Source organism: Styela clava, chromosome 15, assembly GCF_964204865.1.
Source record: "Styela clava chromosome 15, kaStyClav1.hap1.2, whole genome shotgun sequence".
Taxonomy (NCBI): domain Eukaryota; kingdom Metazoa; phylum Chordata; class Ascidiacea; order Stolidobranchia; family Styelidae; genus Styela; species Styela clava.
Window position 1 is genome coordinate 12,702,058 of NC_135264.1, and position 16,045 is coordinate 12,718,102.

Here is a 16,045-nt window from a genome sequence, read left to right on the forward strand (position 1 = left end):
CTAGAATGAGTACATCAATACCAACACAATATAGCAAAGTAAAGGAAATTTTGCCGCGGTTCTAGGAAAATTCTCCGCAGGAAATTTAGCCGAAGGAAATTTCGCTGCAGGAAAGTTCGCCGCATAAAAAAATTCGCCGCATAAAAATCGCCGCAAGAGCATTTTGCTGTAAAACAAGTATTTGTGATAAAAACAGTAAGATTTTCGAGATACCTTTTTTTTTAAAACAAATTGTTATTCAAGAGCATACCCTAACCTATAAACCTAACTGCCGCGATTTTTCCTTTGCGGCGAACTTTATTGCGGCAAGATTTCCTTTGGCAAAATTGCCTGCGGCAAATTGTCCTAAAACTGTGGCTATATATCTACTGAATGCAATGATACAATAGCGGGAATCAAAAATAGTAAACTCAGCTGGGCAATTTTGAAAGTGTGATGAGACCCTCTAAATTTCTGAGTATAATTTTTTCATTATTCGCTATTCGAATACGCAGCTGGAAATGGACACTGATGTCGGGTGATTAAGTTTTGTAGTCGCACTTTTTTTTAGTTGAGCAAATAACAATAACCAGTACAAGAATGTCCTCGCAAATTAGAAGATTAACATTAAGTGAGGAATGATCGCGTCTATCAAGATAAATTATGCCGCCATCATTTTTATTAAAAACACTGCGCAATTCCGTTATTATGACAATTTATTTTGGTATTGTGGGAGAATCGGTCTAAACTCTAAACCGATATCCATTTGCCGGAATGCATGGCTGTTTAGATTAGTCAGCAAAAACATTGACCTCGTGATACCATAAACCTCATTAAATAACAGACTCACTCACCTACGGCATAGTGACATACTTGACGCTGCAGTAGATCATTACAGAATTTGTTATGACATAACGAACACAATAATAAAGGAAATAGTTAATTTAGGCTTAAGCAGTTAAACGGGTGTCGCTGCGCGTCAACCGGTAATGGATTTTCACGCCTTCCTCACTCTGGTAAGCATATTCACGTTTCTCCATAATATTTGTTCGTGTATTTTCTGTATGATGAAAAAAATAAAGTAGGTTACTGATATCTGATGTGGTCGCGTTGCAGGGCGCAACGCGGAGTTTATATTTTATCTGAACTGAACCACGCTAGATAATTAATTTTTGATCTATTCTTGTTATTTAATCTATATTTCCCGATATTATATTTTTAGTTTCATGGTACCTTTACAAAATGCAATAGCAATTGCCGCGGACAATCTAAGTTACTCTTGAGAAATATTTCTCATGTCACTTGACATATAACGGCATTTATTATATCAGAGAAAGAGTTATATTTTGATACAGTGCTTCTAAATATAACATACGTTATATATCAGATGTTTTTTGATCAATGCATCCATATTCTGCTTCGTAAAGTGGTAAAGAATCATCTATTTCAGTTTTGTATTATTGTTGATGATAGTGAACTCCATCAAGGTGAGGCATGTGTTTTGCAAGAATCGTTTCATCAAAAACACCTGAAGCGTTTCAAACAATTTATAAATATTATATGACTCATAATGCCGTGTTGTCGTTACGGATGTTTACTGTAGCGTTTTAACTGAGCACTATTGCAAAAGCATATATTGGTCTATAAGAAAGGAATTTTTTTCATCTATTTTTACCTAAAAATTTAATCTACTTAACGAAACATATCCTCAGGTGCAATTTAGCGAAAGCAATACAAAAAAATTCGCGGATTCGTTGCAAAACATTTTTCTTTGTTCAAAGAGCAGCATGGAGGCTTTTAGTGTGGTAGTTTTTGCTGCGTGCTTAGTGCTTGGATCAGCAATATCGTTTCGTTTTACCCCGAATATTCCAGCCTGTGATGCTACTTACCCAAAGTAAGTTGTGGGAGGATCGATATAAATATATTTTATGTGTGACGCTTGGAATGCTATTTCAAACTTGTAAACCAGACATAATTTTATATATTATTTATTTTTAATACGTTTTGATTCCATAAGGATACATATATATAGGAATATCGCTTGCAGATGGACAAACTATATGTTTGAGTATTACTAAAACATTGCTTTTTTCGAAATAAGCCAAGCGAGTAAAAATGTTTACTTTTTACACTAGAAAACCCATTTTTATTAAGTTATCGAATATATATTTCTTATGAATTTGCAGTTATGAAAATCCTGAGTATTGCGCCGGACCTAATCACATCTGTAGACTCAGGGAATGTCTATTTAACATAACCAAAGCAGTAGTGTCATCCGACCCACCTAAACTTGTCTCGCTTTCGAAGCCACTGAAAAGAGTTGTCAAGGAATGCAAGTGAGCTATTTACCACTACTTTTCCAGATGCTGAACATAACGAAGCTTTCTATCTACATTTCCGTCTATCAAGTTTTTTCTGTTATTTGAAAAACAATGAGATTTAATGGTAGTTCAGATTTTCATGTAAATGTCATGTTTTTATTCAAAAAAGCAAAGAAATAAATCATAGCCTGTTGAGAATCTAGTTTCAGAGTTTCATAACTTAATTTGAAACAAATTTTTCAATGCACTGTTCAAATACTTCGATTTTTATAGGTCCGTACTCGTCACCATACTGTCTATAGAGCTTAGGTAACCCTGGGCATTTCAGTGACCGTATGTGACTTTTCCTAGGGATGAGTATTCTTTATATCTGAGCGAGTGCGCGTTTTTTTGTTTTATATTGTATCAGGCAGCCTGGCAGATCATGCAGTGAAAGGGATAAATGTTCATGTCAACACGAATTTGACTGGGCCATCATAAAGGGCACTATTACTGTCTACCCAGGACGGGGTAACAATCTCAAACGGCCGAAAAGTTTAGAAAGAAAGTTACTTGCTCGTGTACGTCCATCTTATCTTTTATTTATTTAATATTTGTTTTTCTTTTCTTTGACTTAGTTCATTTCCAATGTCTAATATGATTCTATCATTCTATTCCTGTGACTATAACTGCATTTACTCCTTGTCACGACCGGAAATAGACAATGACAGGCCTTTGGCTACCCCAGTTTTAAAACCCCTCTTAAACAATGACGGTATAAAAAGTATAGTATGATGTGACATATGGTATTTAATCTTACGTGAAATATATTATGATGTCAGGAATAAAATTTTAAATTGCATGAAATTATAAACTTACTTCAGTTACAGGTACAGCCAGAATACGTACATAGATTGAACAGTAGTTTAATAAAATCAAAGCTGTAATAAAACGCCATGGCACTATGATGCTTTTCAAAGTTAATTGATTTCAATTAACAAGTTAAGGTAAAAATGTTAACTGATTCCAATTTTTTAACCTTTCAAAACAAATAGTATTTGGAACAAGAATTATCCACTCGATTAAGAAATTAAACAAATATTACTTTTATGGAATTCAAAACCGTTTTTATCTGGAACAATCCTTTACAATTCAAAAACGGCTCAAAATGGATAATGGTTCAAATTGAATGCCGAAGCCCCCTAGCGTCTGCCTACTTTGTCTAATGGTAAATACAGCCCTGCTCATCGTCTACAGTCTACACCTGACATGGGGAAACTACGGCTCGCGGGCTAAATTCGGCCCGTTGGGTAATTCAATCTGGCCCTGCCCGATGCTGCCACAACCAAAGTAAAACCAAATTTTGATGTTTCAGCTAAAAATTAGCTCAAGGAATTTGTTGACTTTATTAGCACGAGGTTCATTGTTTTCCACTTTCGCAACACTGTAAATATTGTTCATAAAATGTAACTCTTTTTACGTCACACTTACATGGCCTGCTATTCTAGTTGGGCATAATTTATAGCCCAAGGGTTCAAAAACCTTGCCCACTACTGGCACACTCTGGTCTACGACATCAAGAATACCAAGCAAAAAAGGATTTTGTTCATTTTATATATATTATTTTGGTGCGAGAGTATAACGACTTTTGTGAGTTGTATTTTGTTTGAAATTGAATCTTTGTTTTTGATTTATTTTGAATTCATTGACTAGTGAAAGATGCTGTCCAAAAAGGCTATAATCATTGTCTCGGCAACGCCATTATTTCTCTAAATTTACCCATCTATTATGCTTGAAAATTTTAGAATTGAAAGAATCATAATCTGACAATTCTTCATAGAATTGGAAGTATTAGTTTTATCGCACCGGTGAATACCAAGCGGGACAAGTCATTTGAAAAAACAAAATATAGCAAAATTTCATTTTATGTTTCAGGTTCCGAGTGGTTGCAGATGCGGCATTGATAAAGACCGCGGTCGTTGCCAGAGCTAGAGTACCGTGGCGATTAAAAGATCGATTATACAATGATGCTTTTCTTGAACATTTTGCATAAGTTTGTGTCTGAAACATATTATTAATTATCAAGCATTATCAATTTGTGTGACAGAATTTCTGCGATTGGGTGTCATCAGACGACTTATGGTCGCGCGTAGTTCCGAATTAAATAATCGCAAAAAATTTCCACCTGATCAAAAGCCCAATATTTGAACAACAAAAAATACTATAATAATAATTTTATGAAAACATTACATTATTGTTAAGAACAACTAAATTAAACTAAATTTTCAATATAAATGCGATTTATTTTATTTGTCATAATTACTCAATTTGGTTTCAATAATATATATATATATATTTTTTCTCGTCATGGACATTGCAATTTCGTGGTTTCAGATGCATTGCAATGGAAAACTCTTAATTATGTTTCTTTTGCTCTTTTTGCCTTTACGCCTTATTTGCTTCCGTGTCACCCTCCTGTAAAACGATAATAATTCCAAATTCATGAATCGGTTTTGGATATTAACAATTAGAAGTATGGAGCTATGGAAAGAAGTTCTGCAGTTTTAGTTCTATACGATTCCTTAAAACATTGATCAATATGTTAGTGTACATATCTAAATTGAGGGACACAAATCGCCAGAATAATCCATGACCACGACGTGAAAATACAGTTGAAATGTTGCAACAAAGTAATCATTCTTCAAGGGTGAATATGGAAATTTAAATTGGTATCGAAGTAGGCATTTCCATTTCGTCCCAACTAAATCTGAATTAAAACTAAACTCCAAAATGTGAATTCAATATGATGAATCTAAAAACTGTATATCTGTAAGGGCATCAAGTTTCTCGGCCCGTCTTTATAGTTAACTATTTTACAACAACAAACCTTGCCATCAAACACTGCATTGTCAACGCCACCAGTCGAGTTAGGATTGTATCTAGTCATGGCTGTGTTTCCAATTTCAGGTTCATTATTAAAGTAACGATTTTGCACAAATTTCACGGCGGCTACTACTGGGATCCAAATCGTACATGAAATGGCTATGATAGCACTTACAGCTACTGCTCCCGGTGGATACTCCTTGGGGACATTTGCACCCTGTGTTAAAGTTGAAAATAGACGTTTATGTGTCTCCTTATAATACCAAACCTATACTGTCGACGTTTTTACATTTTCTTGACAGCACTCCATATTCGAAGATAATAACTAATCAACAAATTACAATCATTTGCAAAAGTAACAAAATCTTATTGAAATATGATTACCTCGTCCGCAATCCATGCGGAATAAGTGTTTTCAGACGAGAACTTCTCATATAAATATCCAATAAAAACAGCGACAAGTACAATAGGGCTGATTACCGGGATCATAGCCCACCAGTAGTAACGTAGACCAATTCGGAACCAATTTTTTTGTTCGCCAATCATTTCATCAACCGCTTTTTCAAACCTGATTCAATAATAAAACTATTATAGTTCACCTTTTGAATTTAATCATAAACTATTTCACAAGAGTTTTTGCAAATCGTTCTAAGCAAGAATCTATATAAGCAGCTACGGAAACAAGAAATCAATGCTCAAAATATGGACGAGAAAGCCGAAGCGATGTTTTTTTACCAACAATTGCCCGAAAATGATATTATGGACTAAGCTATGGAACAGTTATGGCAACTTAACAGTACCTTTATAGCTATCCCAGCTTTCCCAAGTCCCGCCAAGATGATGATTCATGCTCCCAGTTTCAACGTGAGATAAAATAATAAATGATCCGAGTCACCACTGTATTATCGAATTTTTTACAGTACCGTCGTCTACCGCAAAAACCTCTAAAAGTCTAAAACGTCCGACTTCGCTAAGCGGATCATGTGGTCACAAAACCGCTACAAGTCATTTTTATTTTAAAATTTTTGACATCACAACACAAAACGTCAAAGTGAAACACGAACCCCATAGAGCCTTCAGAAATTTTCAGAATGAATAGAAGTAATAGGCCTCTAGTGACAACAATAATCTCTATTCACGAAAATTTTAAAGCAATTGGTCTAATAATTAAGGAGAAAACAAACGACATAGTAAGAAAACGATCTATACGTCCGTTTCGGGTCCAAAGGAATATCAAGTGTACAACAATTTAGTTTTGAACTTACTTTCGATATTTAAACACCCATCCAACAGCGATTAATTCAAAAAAGGCGATAACAAGAAGTGGTAAACTTCCTGCGTACGTATCGAATATATCAAGCCAGTAATTACCGGATCCTTGCACAAACGTGAGTGAAATCAAAAAAGATATGCTGATGACGATAGCTGAAATAAGAAACACTTTGATGTAAGTTAGAAGAAAGGAATCGTTCGTACTGACGGAACAACGGACAGTCATTTGAACAAAGCTTAAAAGTTCATATTGTACTTTTTCGCATTTGTTAATCATTACTATCGTTCAAAAATACATTACATAGAACAAATTTCAATACGACAATGATCCTGGTAGTTTATCACTCTACCTATATTTACTTTGCTTATTCCGAGAAAAGCAATTTTGTGTGTTGGCAAATATAATAAAATGAAAATGGTAAATAGGATAAAAGAATCTGTGTGAACTGTTCATTTAACGATCACTTTTAAATATCGTTTTGGGCTATCGATAACAATCGATTTTGTGAACTGTCTTCAGTCAAAATTGTGAATCGAAGTGGCAAATCATATTGGTGTGCTACCATTTTAATTAGAAAGACAGCGTGAAATTGTAATTCATATTTCTTGAATTAAATATTGATTGACATGCAGGATAGACATCTGGACATATTTTTTGGAGATACATTACCAAAATTATATACTTGCAAAAGTTAAATATTATGCTGGTTCATTTTGAGAAATTTCCCAGAAAATTATATTAATATTTTTTTTATTACTGAAAAAAGATTTTGTGAATTGGCTTCAGGCAATCGCTTCGTACTTTTGATTTTATTCTCTTTTTATTATTAATTTTCATAGTGTTGTGTATCTTCATTTATCGCTAAATTTGAAAAATTCTCAAGTTTCCTCATTGTTTAATTAAGAATATTTTCATTTACTCAAAAGTACTTACAGATCATATATATTTGCTTGAGTTTTTTTGAAATTCCAATATCATAGAGAGGCGTGATCAATCCTTCCATTGTTCCAAACATGGAATCAATTCCAAGACAAAACAGCATCATGAACCACAATATTGACCAAAACTGAGATCCTGGCATATTTACAATTGCATCGGCAATTACAATGAACGCCAGACCCGCGCCAGAAGCACTCTGTAACATGAATACAATAGAAACTTGTCAACGTTATTAAATCAATAAATATAAACGAAAAACAATACCGTGGTTTTTACGGACAAATATTTAGTACATATTATTGCAATTTTTTTTTTCTAATTCCATTGTACTGGTTCGCGTTTTTTGCGGAATTCATAAAAAATCAGTTCATGCCATCAATATCATCAAAGGTATAATCGATATACCGTATCTAAAAAGTCTTCCACAACGCAACTGGTGAGATTCAAATCTGAAACATCGTTGTTACCAACATATACGTCGTAACTGTCCACATTGATACTTCCCTCTGGCATCTCCCGAGAATCAAGGATTGTTTCAATATTGCTAGAAAAGGATATATCAATCTTTTATTTTGAGACATCACTCAGCGTTTCAAAGATTTGTTCATTTAAGATGACTTCGATTGAGAAATTGCAGTGGTAACCAACAATTTTCGGTAGATTCCTCTCTTCGCCTATTTGAATTACTTTATTTCTCCTTGCTATGCATGAAAACTTTGTTTAGGTTGTTCATTCAATTCTTATAAAATTCCTTGCTAGTGTTATGCACAAGTCGCACTCATAATGTGTGTATAAAGAATTGATAATATTTGTAATACTACAAACAATGCAAAGCAAAGTTCTCTCCCCAATAACGACAAAATTTCTCCCTGGGGAGGAATTCCCCCTTTGTGGGGAAACGTTGGTCAAGTCTGGTCACTAAACCGCGGCCCGCAGGCCAATTAAGACCCGCGTGACGAGTTAATATAGCCCGCCAAACTTAAGTGGAATAGTTTAACACTTCATGTTTTTACTTTTTTGCGTTCTAGATACCGTCAATTGTTACGTCATTACCACAGCGGGCCATTGCAGACGCTTCCCTCTTCCGGCCCGCTGTTTTCTATCCCCTTCCTATTTTGGCCCCCGGCCAATCAACTTTGGGAACCACTGTTCTAGGTTTGTTATGTGATACGATTTGATTGAATACTGTTGGTTAATGTTTCGAAATTGTGTATCAATAATAGTTTGCAAAATAGATACTTACTCATTTACACACTCTTTCCATTCCACGGTGGCTTTGAAGCCCAACACCGAAAACACTACAACGCTTGCTAAAATACTGGTTCCAGAATTTATGAAAGCTACAATGAGAGTATCTCTTTCGCAGTTGTTATCTCTTGGATTGTAACTCGAAAAAGCAATCATTCCTCCAAACGCAAGACTCAATGAGAAAAATATTTGAGTTGCAGCAGAGAGCCATATGCTGGGATTTGACAATTGGGAAAACTGTAACAAATTCGTATTATTTAATTCATCATATCTAACAAATTCTAATAGCAAATAAATTTAATAACACGAAATTTGAAACAAGATCACGGAAACGAGAGAGAAATTTTCAAATATATGGACACGAAAGTCTGGCATTGGTAGGATGAAGCCTCAGAGCACTGATTTTGATGATAAGATCGACGTCCAAGCCGATCGGGTCACACGGGAAATTTGAAATGCGAAAAGTTATACAGAAAACACAAGGACGACCAAAATGATAAAAGTTATTCTATCGTTTGTTTTTGTTAGCTTTTGGGCATAATCCAAAACACCAAGTTAAACATACAGATAAGGACAAATGTTCGAGCCCGTATATTGTGGTTCAACAGCTTGATCTCGCTTGCAGCTCTTGAACATGACTTATTATACAAAAATATTCATCGTCGTAACGTCATGAACGCAATTTACCTATCGCTATAAACTGTGCATTAATTTAAATTTATGAACACTACGATGTGACAATTTGACCAAACTCTAAAATACCATTGGAAGTATGAAAATATATTAATTGTGGGTTTATTGGACTACAGTTTGCAAAAATAAAAACGTTGCAAATTTGGAAGCTTGCTTACATCAGCTGAAAATAAGTAGTTGACGCCTGTTCCTGCACCTTCTAATGACAAACCTCGGCCCAAGAATATAACCAACACGAAGTATGGAAAGGTTGCTGTGAAATAGACAACCTGAAATGAAATACCATGAAAGAATTAAACCAATATGTCATTCACAGAATCGATAAAAAGGCTAACCCCTAATAGTGTATATCACAACAGTTCGCACCTTAAATTTTTTTAATTTGTTTAACATAGGGCGTGTTGGATAGACGAAAATCCCAGACAATGAGTATGAAATTAAAATCTTTGTTGAACAAAGTCTATCCCTATATAGACCGTTTAAAATTAAAAGCATGTTTATATAGAGCCAGGTACCCAATTCGTCATACAGAAATACATAAAGGTAGCTAATTAATCAATCTCAAGAGATGACAGTCGATACAAAGAACAAAAAACTTTACTTACTTTTCCCGAAGATGCTATACCTTTACTGATACAAAGATAAACAATAACCCAAGCCATAATCAAACACGCCAAAAGATGTACTTGGATACCCCCGCTTATGTCAATAGCAGGCGTAATATTCAAAGTGTCACGATACCAGAAATATTGTGATGGTGAACTCTTTGCACATTCAGTAACATAAGCAGTCAAATTTGAATTTGGTGGGCAATTTTTCCATGGCAATGGTTCCTGTGAATATGAAATTTGTTGTGTATTTCTGTGTTCAAAAACACGAAATCTAGCTCTTTGTTGTCTTCCTAAAGTCTGGTGATTGAATCAGTCAAGTTGCGTCTCAAACCTTTCTTCTGGTTAAAATTGTAAATTCTTATTTTTGTTGCCAATACACCAAAATATATTATTGTCAATTTGTCTTAATTTTTTCATTTTCCGGATAGCGGTTTGATCAGCAAGGAGTCAAATGTTTATTTACATTTTCCAAGTTGTTACCAGCAATTCAGACATACTCTAGACGCATTTTACCCACCTGGAAAGAGTTGAAAATGTACCAGAGACACCACGCAATAATGGTATTATAGTATACTCCAATGAGAAAAGAAACAAACATGCTGCATATTCCAATACCTAAAGAGAAGTGGTGTAAGACATTAAAAAACTTTGAGGTCATTCTTGGACAAGTATAAAGCAAAGAGTCATAAACTATCCTTCTCTTTTGCATATTTCGAAATCATCAAGATTTAAATTTATGTGTTATTGTTGATATAAATCGAAATCCCCGGACCGAAAACCCTTTTATCTTTTTCTTTTTCGAAAGATATTGTTGAAAAATTGCCTTTCAACATTTCACTATTTACCATTTTAACCAATCACTTCTAAGATGATGATGTAGTCTTCAAAGGTAGGAAATTAATATTTTTCTCTGTTTCATATTAACAGTGAAACATGATTTAACCCGTGTATTACTTTGTACGCATCCACATGTCGGATTTGACAAAACATTGAGAATTGCTTCATTGAGTTTACCCAAGAAACCACGATTTTTATGTGCATATTTTCACATTTTTGGCACTTTCTATATTTACAGCCAGCACACTTAGAATTGTCCGGTAGAGATAATACTGCGTTTACCTCCAATGTATGGGCTGATTTTTCTCCAAACGCCAATACTTCCGGCACGAAGAAGTTGACCTCCAGCCAATTCAAGATACAGGAGAGGAATTCCTTCGACAAACAGCATAATGAAATAGGGAATGAGGAATGCACCTAAAATATATATGCCCATATGCCGTAACCTGACTGAATTTGAGTTGTTGTTTATATTAGTGTAATGATTTATTGCTCCATATTATATCCACAAATATTATTTCAAATTTTAACCGTCTGCGAAGTATACCATTTTTTGTTAAAAACAATCTGCTGCAATCAAAAACCCAAACATAAACTCTACTTTGAAACGATATTTTATAAAAGGTATGTATAAGTAAGATTTGTTTCAAGGTCTTATAAGATTCAAACAAAGTAACTTAGTCATTTAATAAACTTCAGCGATGGCTTCGTAATCCGTGCATGTTTATGACAGAATGTTTGCTTCATATGTCACGGGAGTTAAACGTATTGTTGAATACAATTGATATAACACTAGTTTGCCACATTATGTAATAGGTAATGAAATATTTACGTGGATCGGATGGTCCGATACAAAGTTGACAAATTTACAAAGATGACACTTTCACTTTAAAATGAATTTCAGAACCACATCATAAACGTTCTTGTGAATTTACAATAATTTATCTTTGTCGATGAACTTGCTATGAACTTGTAATCAATTTGTCACACTGTAATTGTTTACATAGTTATTTTACAAGTTACGTGATGTCATTATCCCACGAGGATTCATAACCCAATTCTAAGAAAAGGCGATAAAGCCATATTTGACTAACACGACGTCAATTTACGGAGTTTGCCTTAGTAGTAAACACGTTAAAGTTTTTGGCAAATATATATCGGTGTTATGCATAAATCACACACGAATTACTTTCAACAAGAAGAGTGCGAATATAATTGAAATATTTATAACGATAATTCTTAACAATATTTGAATAAAGAGGGCCAAAACAATTATCAGAATTTTGATACATTCGAAGTTTCGTCAGAATTTCGTCAAAGATAGGGTGGTTAGTGGGCTCGCCAACAGTTTCGTCGTCACAATTAATGGTTGTTCAATAAAGAGTTTCCATTATTAAAACAACAGAGGGTGGTGAGAGGGCTCGCCAACGTTTAATATGGGCAGTGTTAGGAGAAGAGTGGCAAAACAGTGATCTCAAATCAAAATCTCTCATTTTTATAACATGATCAAGTCATAAATTCATAAAAGCGATAAACAAGTCTGAAAACGTTGTCATATATATTTGAAAAATACTCAATATCTCGATTTTAGAACACCGTTGTGAAGTGGAAATATTTTTATACCGATCAGAGTTGCAAAGATAGTGTATCTTTACGTATCTGTGGCTAGGTATCTAAAGCCCTTTTGGGTTGCTGTGTGACAGCGGCTTCCTAAAAAATACATGCTGTCATAAAATTATAACATTTTTTATAATGAAGATACGAGTTACATGATTTCTGTGATTTTTATTTGATTAAAGTAAAATTATATCCTGCTTTTGACACAAGCGTTGAATTGCACAGATCTGGACGGTGTTATCAATGTCACATTGAATGAGATATTGTTCGTTGAATTGATAACTTGTAATAAATTTTATCTATCTCCAAAAGGAGATTTCTTATATTATAACTTCACCGTTTAGAAACTGATCCATTTTAATTTTCGACTAGGGATTTTAAAGTTGAGAAGTGGCACAACCTTATATAGGATTTTACTTTGGGATACACGGATGAAACATAGAAAGAAGGATATCATCATAAAATAACGCCAAAGAGAATCCGCTTATGATATTACAGTTCAATTTACCTTCAAAAAATAACAAAATTATTTTCGATTTGGATTTGTTTACCGCAAATATAATACTGTTCCCAGTGAACAGTTTTTCCAATTAATGACCCGTCTTTAATTTGTCATAAATTAGCGTTTATATAGCATTTTTAAAATCGATTTTTGTGACAAATTACGCCATATTGTGTGTTTGTTTTTTGCTATAATAGTGGGCAAACACCATCCGTGTGACATATACGCAGCAGGTGATTTTTAGAAATCCCGTTAAATATGTTTCACTTGAAAACGTTTGTGATATACTTTTGATAACATATAAAACTTAGTATAATAAAAGTTCAAGAATTTTATCATTTTCCATCGATAATTTTTTTTAATTCAAACTCACGTAGGTTCAACTAATAAATAGAATTAAAAACATTTTTTCCTGGAAGTAATGACTTTTCTCATGCATATTTTCAACCTCTGTTATCTAGTCTAGTGGACAAAACATATTTTAGAAAACACGGCTCCATAATATTCAATACTAATTTCTAATTCGTTTATAGGAACAATTTTTTGATAATTTTTTGACAATAAAACCCGCAACGGTTATTTTAACGTGGTTCAAATGTCTTTCAATCACACTTCCACCGTTTAGGTGAAGTTAATGTGATAAAACGGCAATATCGCTGTGTTATAGAAATCGATTCGGGCCTGGTTTCCTGTTATCTTTTTGTATCATAAGCATTCAAAACCGCTCGTGCTGTTCGGTCAAATGTATCATCCGTTTTAAAAGGTGGAAAGTGGTTGAGGCATTGCTCATCCGTGTCTTGATTGCCAAAAATATCTGACCCGCCAAATCCAATAGGATTTAATTTTGGCACGCAAATAACAACAGATTGCAGACTCCTGATCAATAATGGAAATCGTTCAAACGAACATAGTACAAAACAATATATATATTCATGGAATAATATTCCTCTCAAAAATTAACTCACCGCCTCCATTTTTTTGTAATATATAAGGAAATCTCCAAATGTTTCCAAGTCCAACTGCGAAACCAACACAAGTTAACAGAAACTGTGCTTTGTTATCCCACTGCGGTCTTTCGTCCGCTTGTTCTGACCCCTTTTTCGTCATATTGTCACATTAATTAACACCTCTGGGTAAAATATTCATTTTTAAAAGGTAAAATAACATTAAGGTTGAGAATGAAATATTCTTGGCTCTAATTGTGCGAAATAATAATTTCTGAATAAATCCTTGGTATTCTGATTCCTTTTTATATCACATAATCATGAATTTTTCAGCTCTTTCCGGTATTTAGGTATATCAATTAATTTCCAAATTATTTCTATCGACAAAGATTTCAAAATAATATTAGGCTGCCTATCACATATGAAATTTCCTGTATGACTACACGATGCTATTAAACAGCACAGACATATGTTACAAAAAGGAATCGAATGAGCGTATAAAATGACGCATATGTACCATCATCCACCTAAAAGAACGTTAGAAAAAATGATGACAAACACGAGATATTTTATGAGGTTCAACAACCTTTTTCATGTTTTTATCTGAATTCGTTCGCTGCAATTTGTTTAATTCACCCACCATGCGTGGTTCAGATTTGTAAATTGCACTGTTTCACTATTATTCACGCAAGTACGACCAACGTGGATGTTTCCCTAGTTTGGGCAAAATTGTTGAAACAGTAATTTGTAAACACAGATTCGAAAGTACCAAATGCTAGAAGTGCACCTCAAATACCAAAAATATTTGGCTCCATGATATTTCTGACTATAACTCGTATTGCATCATTGGCACACGTATGATCTTGAATAATTTTGAGTAAAGAGTGTTTTTAATATACAACTGGTGAATAACAAAGCGAATCAAACACACCCAAATTGATGGATCCCACATTTCTTTGAAACATTCAGTTTGTGAAATTGGTGGCAGTGGCGTCTAGCAAATATTTACTTGGGAATAGCTATTCGAAATACGCTATCGTGAATTGAACTATAAAATTTCATAATGTGTGCCAAATATTCTGACATAGGAATGGCTAATTTTCTGAACCCATTTTTACGCTGAGCTTGTGTATTTATCCTTGATTAAGTTTTGTAGTCATACAAAATTTTAAATTACATAAAAAAAAACAGTAGAAGATATATTCTGAATATTAGATAAGGTATTAATTTATATAACGGTCTGTCAATTTGTTCTGTATACTTAGCAGTAACGTATTTAATCCTGTTTGTTCAATACAAACGAAATAGTTTTCAAAAACGTTCAAGTTCGTGTATAAGTGTTGTCATTCAGAAACATGTAAACATGCCCAATGTTCAGGAGTTCAAACAAGTAATGTTGAATGAATATTCCCCAATACTTCAGTTTCCCTCAACGCAAGCAACATATTGCGATTTACATCTATGTCGTATTTTTGAATATCTAATGATTTCGGAATCGAATCGAATATTTTTCGAATCAATCGAATCTTGAATACTTGGAAGATATGTAGTGATTGAATGTGTTTTTTATATTGTAATGGGTCCTTCAGATACATAAATTACTGAAAACATAGGATCCATAACTCAGACGGATCACCGATTGTTCATACACAATACGAAATAAGTTTCATAAATTACAGACTAGAATAAAAAAAGTCATTTCAAAAAGATGGCTTCCATAAACTTGGGCGTACAAATTACCAACAAGATGGCGGCTATTTAAAATATTTGTCTGAACAGACCCAAATAATTTACTATTTGATTCGAAATATTCAGGGTACACCTGAAGTATGCGCATCAAGATGTCGCACAACCTGAACCCCAACCTGGTACACAACCTGAGTTCAGGTTGTGCGCCATCTTGGTGCACATACTTCAGGAGGTCCATATTCAGTTCTAGTTGACAATCGATTCGACAACAACGGACAAAAAGAAATCACACTCTAGCATTATTACAATCAGATGTGATTTCAGCTTCCATAAATAAGTGTACTTCTATGGTAAGGTGTATGGTTTTAAAGGCTTGTACAACCTACCTAAATAAGCAACTATAAAAGATAACGTTACAAATGCCTAAATGGCAGTAGCAGTCTGCATCGAGAAAGAAAATTTCATTTTTCGATTTAGAAACAATGTTATAAATACGAAACATATTTTTGGTTACTGTGGACACAGATTAC

At 34.0% G+C, this 16,045-nt stretch overlaps 2 protein-coding genes across 2 annotated transcripts; one reads left to right on the forward strand and one right to left on the reverse strand.

The window, feature by feature from the left end:
- Nucleotides 1–1,184: 1,184 nt before the first annotated feature.
- LOC120334610 (uncharacterized) lies at nucleotides 1,185–4,356 on the forward strand. The gene is made up of 5 exons (XM_039402115.2): nucleotides 1,185–1,466; nucleotides 1,692–1,873; nucleotides 2,166–2,315; nucleotides 2,710–2,860; nucleotides 4,215–4,356. Exons 1-5 carry the CDS (start codon nucleotides 1,446–1,448, stop codon nucleotides 4,269–4,271), a joined length of 561 nt encoding a protein of 186 aa, XP_039258049.2. The 5' UTR covers nucleotides 1,185–1,445; the 3' UTR covers nucleotides 4,272–4,356.
- A 142-nt stretch (nucleotides 4,357–4,498) lies between these two features.
- Nucleotides 4,499–14,007, reverse strand: LOC120334609 (sodium- and chloride-dependent transporter XTRP3A-like). Its single transcript, XM_078109525.1, has 12 exons — nucleotides 13,848–14,007; nucleotides 11,046–11,180; nucleotides 10,444–10,541; nucleotides 9,921–10,148; nucleotides 9,474–9,584; nucleotides 8,618–8,859; nucleotides 7,780–7,918; nucleotides 7,369–7,570; nucleotides 6,428–6,587; nucleotides 5,547–5,730; nucleotides 5,167–5,379; nucleotides 4,499–4,754 (listed from the first exon to the last, which is right to left on the reverse strand). Exons 1-12 carry the CDS (start codon nucleotides 13,987–13,989, stop codon nucleotides 4,725–4,727), a joined length of 1,884 nt encoding a protein of 627 aa, XP_077965651.1. The 5' UTR covers nucleotides 13,990–14,007; the 3' UTR covers nucleotides 4,499–4,724.
- Nucleotides 14,008–16,045: the final 2,038 nt, after the last annotated feature.

What these genes read in the sequence shown, in the direction of transcription:
- LOC120334610 (XM_039402115.2), top strand. Translation starts at nt 1,446, where the DNA reads ATGATAGTGAACTCCATCAAG. An exon ending in TGATAGTGAACTCCATCAAG is followed by an intron (nt 1,467 to 1,691) that starts GTGAGGCATGTG and finishes ACATATCCTCAG; the next exon opens with GTGCAATTTAGCGAAAGCAA. An exon ending in TGTGATGCTACTTACCCAAA is followed by an intron (nt 1,874 to 2,165) that starts GTAAGTTGTGGG and finishes ATGAATTTGCAG; the next exon opens with TTATGAAAATCCTGAGTATT.
- LOC120334609 (XM_078109525.1), bottom strand. Translation starts at nt 13,989, where the DNA reads ATGACGAAAAAGGGGTCAGAACAAGCGGACGAAAGACCGCAGTGGGAT. An exon ending in ACATTTTCAACTCTTTCCAG is followed by an intron (nt 10,149 to 10,443) that starts GTGGGTAAAATG and finishes TCATATTCACAG; the next exon opens with GAACCATTGCCATGGAAAAA. An exon ending in TGGAAGACTTTTTAGATACG is followed by an intron (nt 7,571 to 7,779) that starts GTATATCGATTA and finishes TTCATGTTACAG; the next exon opens with AGTGCTTCTGGCGCGGGTCT.